Below are 12,188 nucleotides of genomic sequence, written 5' to 3' on the forward strand. Positions count from 1 at the left end.
AAATATTGTGGCAGGAAGTTTCAAACATCTGGCAGTTCTTCCAAAATTTTGTGGAACACTGTAGACATTGTTACTATTTACAAGTGAGAGTTGTTCTGGGATGTCATTACAGATGCTCCTGCAGTTAATCAATACTATATTGACATTTTCTTTTTTCAGCCTGCCATGATGAATGCTATTCTCTTTTTTAATGAAGATAATATTCTTCCCTGCCTGAAATCAGGATGTATCTAATCAGGCCTGTGGAGTGACATCTCTATCCTAAGAAACCAGATGTGCACACCACCTTCAATTGCTGCTTCCTGCATGTAGTGCATATGTGACTTACTAATGGGGTCTTACAATTCTCCACCTAATAGTGGAGGTTGAGAAATCTGCACCTAAGGTAATTGCAGAATCATTTGACCCTCTAGTTTAAGCCTATCACTCATCTCAAAATAAGAGGACTACAGTCATGAGGACGATGCTGCAAAACATTAGCTCTGTTTCCACCATAAAAGTAAGGCTATCTACTTTCACCAAAGCAGCCAGCCACCTGTAGAAACTGAGAATAGCCTCTTAACACACAGGTGGCAGGAATAATTCACACCGCATGAGCCACGATTTGCAGATGGGTGTACCCAGTCCACTCAATCAATGCTGGCAGAGCCAACTCCATATTTAGGATGTGACCCCCTGCCCCCTCCCCCCTCCCCCAGCAAGCAAACAGAGTGGACACTGGCCTTCTTTCTCAACCGGATCATTATTTACTAAGAGGCTCCATCACCCTCCTGATGGTGGAGATCCTACCGACAATCAATCCCACTCTCCAATTGTTCAGATCGTTCAAGATGATCAGCCCCAGACCCAGTTCATGAGGCGTTCCATGCTAGCTGAGATATACTTTCAGCAATGGGCAATACCTCATGCCTGTTTTTGAGGCCTAGTGGGACAGCAGTGTGGCCAGTACCCACTTTCGCCTCCTGTCCAAAGATTCACCTTCCCACCACTGGACGTTTTTCACTGTCAAGTGTCAGCCAGCCAGAATGAGCAAAGCAGAAAGTGTTGCATCATCAGGGATCCCAGGTGACACTTTAGGCTCCAGAGGTGCCAAAGTATCCATCTCAGGTGCCTCAACCACACTGCAGCCCAGGACCAACACAGCTTCCGTCTGTTTACAATTGCCTGCACTGGGTGCATCCACCTCCAAATTGTACACAACAGGTACAGTCCCTATCCATTGAATTGTAAAACTATATGACAAGCAGTCACCCTGTTTAATGTAAGTTCAGCTGCTATGCTACTTCTTGTTCTTACTACACTCCAAAATCAGCTCACACAACAAAAATGCTCTCAAAATGTATGCAGAAACTTAGACTAAGTTATTATACACCAGTCAACACAGTAAGATACACAGTACAATGCACATCTTCACATAAGCACTTGAGAACAAAACCTAAGCTAAATCATGCATACAAACTGAAACTGATACAGCTGCTGGCACATTTACTCTACACCACAGCTGCGACTACACTCAATTCAAATAAGAATAATATCATTATTAGATAATAGGCACTAGATACTTGGAGGCAGACTATATTAAAAAGAAAATGTGGTTTTACTTTCAAAAACCAATAGCTGGTTCATCAACAGAGTTAACATTAACTGATTATCCATATATTCTTAGAAAACCTCACTGTTGCATTATTGAATTAAATGCTGTATCTACAAACACACAAAAAAACCAGTTCTTTCTGTTTTAATTACCTGTCTGGTAACTTTGAAGCACGAGTAATTTGAGTTGTTAGGGAGTCAGCATAGCAGTTCAGGCCACCACAGAACAAATTTTGAACATTTTCATTACTGTAGTTCAGACCACTTTTAACTACAAAATATACATTTGGACCCATGGAGAGAACATCTTTCATGTACTGGAATTAATAAGGAAAAACAAAAAATTATAAACAAAAGAGAAATTAAAATTATTGTGAAATATTTATAAATCAGTATAAGTGTTGGAAAGATATGGAGCTTTGTAGTTAATTATAGCATAAGTAAGAAGCACAAGAATTTCTTTTAATGACAGTGGTTCATTAATTTGAGAACAAAATTTATATGCCCTGCTGTTTCTATTATCTTGTGTTTGTTTTCAGAGATCTTCATCATTAATACAGACGTTGCATTTCTTAAATCAGACAGTGAGGATGTCTGCAAGGATGTGTGGGAATAATCAATCCAGCAATTGACTGTAGTATGTGTTACTGTTGGTACGAAGTTCTTTTTTTTTAATTTATTGCTTATTTAGCATATCCATATTGGGGCCTTAAGGCCCTCTCTCACATCTGGCCAGAAACAATCATACAAAAAAGTATATATATTGCATAACAATCACAATAATAATGATTTCCGAAGTTTATCTCAGTTGAGTTGTCCTATGTTCTTTATAAGCTTTTATATCTGCTGTCAGTAATAAGAGCTACTTCTATGACACTTTATTTTGTGGATGGTTAAGTATGGTGCTATGACAATGCAAGACACTCAAAATCAGTAGTGTGTCATCAATGATGAGATTCAAGAAATTTGTCATGAAATCCAGATTTTGGAGCTCTCTCTGCCTGCAAAGCAAAAACTGAACGCAGTGCAGTGCAAAGAACCAAAAGCTAAAACAATGCAAAACCCTGCATTGGTTTAACAGATGCAAACAGCAATGCCAACTACACACCATGATGCATCTGATCTTTCTGCTATGCCAGGTGGTGATGTTAACCCAAATTGAAAATGTTGACTGTTAAGGTGATATGTTCCAACATTGAGACCTTACTCTGGAGCAATGAACTGTCCATCTATCAGCTCCAGCATTTGTTCCTTGCTTTATATGTAGTTACAAGACCTGACATTTATGCCCAACTAACCAAAATTTTGGTTTGCAGTCATGAAAATACTTTTCCACACCAACAAGTTACTGTTGATCATGAATAATCAATGCTACTGATTAGAAATTTAGACCAACAGGTGACAACATTGGTGTCATAAATTATTGTGGACCTGCCATGTCATTAAGATTCCTATGCTTTAAAAATTCAATTAACTGCTCATTGCACCAAATTGTGAGACCCAAGGCTCAGAAAAGTGCTTTGTCAAGAAAAATGAGGCACCAAAATCCCTTTGTAATCTTGATGGCCCGTATTACATATAATAGACACAATTATAGCTTTGAACAATTTGTAGTTTGATGGCCCAGTAACAATGTGGTCAAGTGCCAGACTATAAATACAAAGGTGTAGGGTTCAACCCCATGTTATTCCTAGGATTTTTATATCACATGGCAGTAAAAAACTGCACAGTAGTTGGTACATCCACGACAGCAGTACGACTTCTGCACTAGGCCCACAAATACTACTGCTGCCAGTGCACCCTGCTGTGTCACAACAGTCGTATGTGTCAGACAGGCATATGACCATGACCTTCCTGGGCAACAATGGCTTGGGTGTCAGCACACTCCCAGCCCGGTGTTCACCTAACAATAAGGCAGATGAACATTCACACCTGAAAGCACCAAACAACTTGGCGATAGATACCTACAGTTGCAAATTTCTGACTCTTGATGCAGGCCTTGTCTCCCCCTCCATGTAGACCTTTGTAGTCACTTATGTTACCAAACCTATGTTAGGCACTGATCTCCTTGCTCATTATGCATTCATGGCAGATTTGAGAAAAGCATGATTTTAGGATACAGTTGATAGCAGCACAGTAATCGGTGTACAGTAAAGCTCTGCTTGTAGCGCCATACAAAGAATAAATTAACTCCAGTGCCTGTGACAACTCACAGCAGGCACCAGTTATGAGCAAGAACAAAGAAAACATAGTCACAAGTTGTGTCACAGTTGCAAAAAAGTTTTCAACACTCCAGGAAAATACTTATCTTATTGTAATTCTAGTCTTGGATTGCAATGTTTATTTGTAATCAAGTATTTAATTTTGGTGTGGTAATGACCATCTTTAGTCCTGAGTAGGAATGTGTTGCATTATATGTAGCATGCCATTACATGTGTTGTCGCAGACAAAGTCATTTTGACTTTGGTTATCTTTCTCTTCATGTACAGTACTTACATTTGAATGGTGTGCTTTATACACCATAATTTTACAAATAAACATTGTGATCCAAAACTGGAATTATAACAAAGCAAAACACTGTCACCTCATCCATGAGATTACATTCAAATATACTGAAGCTAAACATGCTCAAGATGAAATCTGTACATTCAAAATATAATCTAGAAAAACTTATATGATAAAAACCAAGATTCGTAATCCAACGTGTCTTCCATGAAAAGGGAATAGGAATCTGCTAAAATGTAAAGAGAAAAATTTGCAAAAGATTTTGCTCAGCACTGAAAACCATTTGAGGATCACAAAGAGGAGTCTCTGACTGATTTATGACTACCATCACAGCATAGCAACATCAGACACAATACTGTGCATCATATCCATAGCACACCTGGCCAACAATTTTTTCAATATGCCCACAGAATTGCCCCAGAGCCCCTAAGTGAGACAAAGGAGAAGAAATGCTCCAAGCTATGATAATCTGTGATTCCAATTGCCAATTCACAAGGAAGATGGCTCATAGTGTCCCTATGGTGATTATTGTGCTTTAAACACCAGGTCAGTCCCAGATGGGTACCCTATACCAGACATTCAAGATTTTACATGTGCATTAGCAAGCACAGAAGTTTTAAGCATTAGAGACTACTGTAAAATATACAACCAAATACCTCTGATGCCTTTTAACTCCAAAAGATTACAGTAATTATGCTCTTCAGTATGTCTGAATTTTTCCTTGTGCCATTTGGTCACAAAATGGCCATGTTTTGTGGATGAAGTGCTAAAGGGGTTTCTATTTTGTTTTGTATACCTTGATGACATTATAGTCTTTTTACCAGATGCCTATCTACAAAGAAAACACACATGGGGAGTGCATCAGTGGCACCATAACCCTGGCATAGTGTAGAATAAAGAGAAGTGCGTCATTGGCAAAGCAGAAGTGACTTTCCTAGGACAGATGGTTTTGGCAGATGGGATTTGTCTGTTACCAGAGAAGATAGCAGCCCTACAAGCCCTTCCAATACCAATAGACTATCAACAATTTTGACATTTCCTGGGAATGGTCAATGTTTATCACCACCACCTCTTGGCAATAGGTGCTGTATAAACACAGATCACAGGTGCATTCACAGGACACAACACTATGGGCCGGCAGTCCCTCAGATCAACCCCAGAGATGGTAAAAGCTTTCAGCAAAATCTTAGTACAGTGCTCCTTACTCATTCACTGCCATCTGCTTCCCTAGCAATAGTCACAGATGCTGGCAAAACAGCAACAGAGCAGCCCTAAACCAACAGACTGACCAAATTTGACAAATGTTAATTTTTTTCAAAAAGTTGCAACCATTGCAGCAGTGGTGGAGCATGTATTACAGAGAATTGCTCGCAATTTATGAAGCTGTTAAATGCTTCTGCCCACAAATTGAAGCTCACCCTATGGCAATTTACTCTGACGAGAAACTGATAGTTTCTGCGTCCTGGAACATCAGTGACAAATGTTCACCCTGGCAGTTCATACGTATAAAGTTTGTCAGACAGTTTACAATGGATGTATGCTACAAAAAAGGAACAGAAAACATCATTATCAATTACTTTTTGTGATTGTGTGATTTGGCAGATACAATGGGCTACAAATAACTCACCACCACTCACACTGTAAATGCACAAATACAGCACTTATTGAACAACCCTTCTATAAGGTCTGCAACTTGGGCAAAGTTGATATCATGATGTGATGTCTCCAGGTAGATGCTGAAGCCCTAAATATTACTGAAATTTTTAGTTCTACACATGCAACTACATTTAGAGGTACAATTTTTTAAATTTTTTTACCAGTTCTGAAACAGAAACTTGTCCATGGAATAGAAGGGTTGTCCAAAAGAAATGATTTTAAGCTAGATTTAAAACTTGATCTGCTACCTGCCAGACACTTTGTTGTTGGGCAAATGAACAAAGATTTTTGTTGCTGAATAATGTACTACTTTTTGAGCAACTGACAGCTTCAATAACAGATAGGAAAGGTCATTTTTTCCTCTAGTGTTGTACATATGAACATCACTGTTTTTTGCGAATTGAGATGGATTATTTATAATGAATTTCATTAACGAATATATGTACTCTGATTGTGCAGTTAAAAAAACCTCACTTCTTGAATAGGTGCCTACATCTATCCTCTATGCTGATGACACAACATTAGCTAATTCTGGAAAGAATATAAACATATTGAAGGAAGAAAGTGAAGAGTGTCTCAAAATATCTAATATTTGGTTTAAAGCTAATGACTTATCTATGACCATGAAAAGACTGTCAAGATAATCTTCAGTTTATCAAACAGTAACATGGAGTTATCATCTGTTAAACTACTAGGAATACACATTGACTCAAAATTAACTTGGGACACACATGCAGATTATGTACGTCGAAAGTTATCACGAGTTATCTACCTACTAGCCAAACTACACACATGTGTTACACAAGATTTATTTCTTCAGTCATACTATGCCTTCTTTCATTGCCATCTACAATATGGCATTCTTTTATGGGGTAACTCTCCAGCAGCCAAAAAAATTTTCACTTGGCAGAAGAAAGCAATTAGACCTTTTTATGGAATCACTGACAACAAGACCTCATGGAGACCTTATTTTAGAGACTTAAAAATTTTCACAGTCCCATCTCTTTACATATATTGTTGCCTATTAAACATAAAAGAAAACTTAAACCACTACACTATAAGGAAATCAGTTCATCAAAACAATACTCGACAAACAAATATGATTGATATACCCACAACCAGGCTTAAGAAAACCCAATCTAGCTATGAATACATAGGCATAAAATTATTCAACACTTTACCCGTACAGGCTCAATTGGTTTCAATGGATATTTTCAAAACTAAAACCAAAGTGTGGATGAAGAAAAATACTTTCTACAGTGTAGAAGAATTTCAGAATAGTTGTAAAGATGATCTAATTTATTGATAAACTAAGGCTTACTGTTATGTATAGTTATGGATGTAGAGGCAGCTAGCTATAAGCTAATAGGGTACAACACTGTCTTTTTTTTCCATGTAATATTTTTGTTATATGAAACATAATGTACAAATAGCTATAATACTTCTGACAACATTGATTGCATGTTAATGCTGATAAATTATGGCTTACTGTTATGTATGGATCTAGGTGTAGAGGCTGTTGTAAGCTAATAGTTTACAACATTGCTATATTTTTACCATGTTATATTTTGGTATGTAAAACATAATGTACAAATAGCTGTAACTCTTCTGACAACATCGATTGCATGTTAGTGCTGAAAGATGGATAAAATAAATAAATAAATAAATAAATACATGATGTCCTTGGGTGAACACCACTAATTATTCTCACTGCTCCCTTTTGTGCAATCAGTACTTTATGTCTAAGTGGTGAGTTACCCCAGAAAACTATTCCATAAGACATTATTGAGTGGAAATATGCAAAGTATGGTAGGAGGCCGATCTGTTAATTACCAAGACTAGTGATTATACGAAGAGCGAAAGAAGCTGAACTTAATTGTTTTAGAAGCTCAGTAATATGCTTCTTCCAGTTCAAGTTGTCATCAATGTGAACACCCAAAAATTTGGAGAACTCTACCCTGTTAACTGAGCCCTGTTGATATACTACATCAATTGTCGATATGACTCTATTCGGTGCACAGAACTGGATGTAGTGAGATTTTTTCGAAATTAAGGGTGAGTCCATTTTCTGAGAACCACTTAATAATTCTTTGAAAGACATCCTTAACAATATCTTCAGCTGCTTTTTTTGGAATGGAATTTATTATAACTCTCTTTTAATCTGCAAAAAGTACTAGTTCTGCTTGCTGAACGTTAAGTGAGAGGTCATTCACATGAATAAAGAAGAGCAGAGGACCCAATCAGCAATGCAAAGTGGGATGACATGTACATGCTGACATCAGGCAGTTTTAAAGCTCTCTAGTGTGACTTGCCGACAATCACATTGATCTCACAGAACCCCTTCCATCATCAGCAAACTGCAGATACTTTTTCATTGCAGTGGATAGAAACAGTTGATGGACAGAAGCTACACGCATCATGGACATTTCTGCTGAAACAGCAGCAAAGTCCTTCATCATCACCCGGATGTAACAATTTGGTTGCCACTTCCACAGCACTACAGATCATGCCCGGCAATTCACATCCATTTTGTTACAAAATTCAGCTCCCATGTGCCACAATGAAAAACAGATGAAGGCTCTTCCCTTGGTCCTTTTAGGTCTTCACATAGTGTAAAAACCAGATATTGGAGGACTGTTAGCAGAACTGGTGTATGGGGAGCATTCCAGTGAAGTTTCTTTCACCTGCACTGCTGTCATCCCCATCAGAACTGCCACAGTTTGTGCAACATCTCAGACACATGCCCACCTGCTTAGCACCACAGAGAACACCCCATTTTTATCCATGCGGCTTTGCACATATCTCATCAAATCACCACTCCGACAACTATACGCTGGCCCCTTTCCAGTGTTGTGATAGGGAGACCACAGTGTGGAGATCTTGCCAAATGGCAAAACCACAAATGTCTCCATGAAGCGAATCAAACCAGCATGGGTCCTGCCTACTGCAGCCAGCAGCTGCACCAATGCCACATCCAGCAGTCAGTACAAGAGTCGGCTGCCAAATAAAGCTTAAATTTTCTTACATTCCAAGTGTGCCCCAGAATAATGGGGGGTTATGGGAATAATCAGTATAGCAATTGATTGTAGTGTGTGTTACCGTTAGTGCAAAGTTTATCTCAAGAGTTACTCTCAGTGTTGTATTATTCTATGTTGTTTATAAACGTTTATTTATGTTTTTAGAAATGAAAGGTAATTCTGTACACTTAATTGCAGTGCAGTGTATGTTACCCAGAGATATGTTTAACTGGGTGAGCACACAGCAGAGAAATATAATTGGATAGAATAATACCATGTTGTTTCTCTACCTGGGTGCCACCCTGGGGAGGACAAGGCTACCCTGTGTCCAGAAATAGTGCTACTATTTTTTTTTTATATTTCCACATTATTGACTTGAAAAATGAAGGCTGAAAAAAACATAACCAAAAAGAAGATTTTGGCCATGTTACTAAAAACATGAAAATATAAATTTAACAGAGGCCCAAGGAGTTTATATAAGACCCCACCACTATCATTTAAATCTGGTTTGCAGCAATTTAGTAAGAGAATATGCTGAAAAAGCTGTAAGAAATCTCTCTTCTTTAGAGCTATGATAGCAAGAGCACTCTTTTCTGTAGCCTTAGGATTGTTAATCAACAGCTGACAGTTCACTGTGAAAGTCTCTTATTGGTTACCACACTGATAAGGAAGATTCTTCATGTCAAATAAATGAATGTTCGCATACATAGCAATAAACTTCTTTGACACATCAAAAAATTTAGTACTATACCCATTTGCTATGCTGAAGTACTAAGAGACATATTTGCCACTTTGATCTTCTATAAGTGCCTGGTAAGTGAAGAAGAGTAAATTGAGAAAAGTGTCCACATGCAGTAAGGGTAATATTGCATCTCCTTCAGCTTTTCAGTGTTGCAACCCTACTTACAGGAACATCACTTACAGGTACCCAAGGCATATTGGAGACCAGTAAATGGATGGCCATGTTGCACATTGACACACTCGTTTTATCTGTCAGGATGTTTCATAATGGCATGAGCTCTACTGCGGAAAGAAAGATTCGTTCTGTGAAGCTCTTTTCATTCCAAACCGTACAATCAGGTTCCCAGAAAGCTCTTCAATACGTTTCTGTTACTTAAAACAGTTGATATACTGCATTATACTGACATGTGGGTCTTTTGTGTCATTAATAAATAACAGTTTTGTTTTTGTATTCCTTAATAACATTGTATTTTAGTCTATTGTTAAAGACTGTTTGCAAAACATTTACAAGTAAATCACTCTCAAAATCATACATTTATATTCATTTTATTATGTTTGTCTATTTTGGTTTATTGATTTCTATGTTTCTTTTAGTTTTATGTATGTTTTCATTAACCTACGATTTTTTTTTTTATATATCAATTGGCTAATGATGTACTTTTTTTAATTTTTATTTTCTATGCTTCCCTGAACCTTTTACCATGGATATTTTTTTCAGACTGAATAAAGATGTTTCACAATATTAAGTGTAGAGCACTATAAGTGAGTGGATGAAGGAGGATGTAGCATAGCCTACTTACCTCAAAATATGATCGGACATATGAATCTGTTGGCACTGCAATTTCTTGGTCTAATCCAGCCTCAATGCGTGGTATTAGCACTAAACTTGAACACAGCCAGAATGAAAATAGGAGAACAACCACTATTTTTACAAAGCGATTGAGGAGAAATTTACTGTAATATGACTTGAATAACAGGTACAGAAAGTCTTCAGAAGGTTTATCATCAACTGCCTTTTCTGACTTAACACAGCAGCAAACATCATATCTGTTTTCCTGTAACATAAAACAAGACATGTGTGTTATATCCAGCAACAAAAGAGTGTAGTTAAATTTTAATATACTGTGCACATAATCATAACCTTGCAGTTAAAGTGAAAGTCAGGTAAAATGGCCACTTTCATTAGGATATTACATAAGCACAGGAAAATAGCTACTGGTACATGTCTTAATGAAGATGATGACAGTAAATTTCTAAATGAGGAGTGTATGAAACATTGTATGTATTTATATGGTGGTATTCCAGACAAATGCTGTGAAATGTATCAATTCATTCACATTCGTTACTCAAACATTTTCAGTCTGTTATTTTGTTGTGATTTCTTTGCGCTATAGTTCTTACAAGTAATTTTATTTTATGTCAAATGACATAGTTGCTGCAGTGCATTTGTAGTTATGCACAGCAGACTGAATCTATTGTGATAATTGGCTAGGGATCAAGATATATGCAGTCTTTGTTTGGATAGATTGAAAGAAATTCACTGAAAGACATACAATGCCACATTGCCTTTTTAGAAAAGAGTGTATGTGTTAAATAGTTTTAACCAATGATTAATGGTAATCAGCCAACGATAGGTTCATAAATTTAGCCAATAATAAAAGTAAAACTACATGGGCTGTAGTGAAACAAGAAACAGGAACTGTGAAGCAGAGAGGTACAAACACACAAATCAGGAACAAGGAAAACTTAGAAAGTAACCCAAAAGAATTAGCAAATTATGTGAATACCTACTTTAGCAGCATTGCAATGAACTTACAGAAAATTTTTCCAAAAGGTGCTAATCAACCAATACAGAAGCATATAAAAAACTCAATGGTATTGCTTCCAACTACTGTGGAGGGAGTATGTAATGTTGTAAGGCAATAAAAGAACAAAAACTCAGCAGGTTTAGATGAAATCCCAATGTGTGTGCTGAAAAAATGCATAAATGCTATCAAAGCTCCACTAACAGAAATCATAAATGAATCCTTCAAAACTGGTTGCTTCACTGACTATTTGAAGCATGCCAAAATTTTACCAGTTCACAAGAAAGGTGACGTAGAAAACGTTGAGAACTACAGACCAATAGCCCTATTGTCATGCTTTTCCAAAGTGATAGAAACAATAATGAAAAACAGGCTTTTGAGCTATCTAAGTAAATTCAACCTCCTTTGCAATGACCAGTATGGTTTCAGGCCTGGTAGAGGTACAGAATCTGCAATAGCACAATTTACAAAAACTGTTTTAGAAGCACTAGATGAGAACAGCTATGTAACTGGCCTTTTCCTAGACCTGTCTAAGGCATTTCATACAGTTGACCACCAGAAGCTGCCGCATAATTTAGAGGCGCTAGGAGTAAGGGGAGTGATGGTTCTCAAATGATTTCGTTCATATCTAGAAAACAGAGTACAGTCAGTAGAGATCACACATGTCGCCAGTGGATCAAAGTACATTGAGAAACATATATCTGATCCACAATATATCAATATTGGGGTCTCTCAAGGAAGTGTACCAGGCCCTGTATTATTTATGGTGTATATAAATGATTTCCTGCAACATATCAGCCATGGAGAGAAGATATTGTTTGCGGATAACAACAACATAGTTATCACCAGTAAGACACCAGCACAAATGTTG

At 37.4% G+C, this 12,188-nt stretch overlaps 1 protein-coding gene across 2 annotated transcripts in view; it reads right to left on the reverse strand.

The window, feature by feature from the left end:
- LOC126236509 (NPC intracellular cholesterol transporter 1 homolog 1b-like) overlaps positions 1-12,188 on the reverse strand; it is a 169,575-nt gene that overhangs the window by 44,119 nt on the left and 113,268 nt on the right. For both annotated transcript variants that reach the window (XM_049945870.1, XM_049945871.1), the window contains exons 17-18: positions 10,313-10,567; positions 1,747-1,910 (exon numbers count right to left, since the gene is read on the reverse strand). In XM_049945870.1, coding sequence (XP_049801827.1) covers positions 1,747-1,910; positions 10,313-10,567 — 419 coding nt within the window. The remainder of the gene's footprint in view (positions 1-1,746; positions 1,911-10,312; positions 10,568-12,188) is intronic.

Source organism: Schistocerca nitens, chromosome 2 (assembly GCF_023898315.1).
Source record: "Schistocerca nitens isolate TAMUIC-IGC-003100 chromosome 2, iqSchNite1.1, whole genome shotgun sequence".
Classification (NCBI taxonomy): domain Eukaryota; kingdom Metazoa; phylum Arthropoda; class Insecta; order Orthoptera; family Acrididae; genus Schistocerca; species Schistocerca nitens.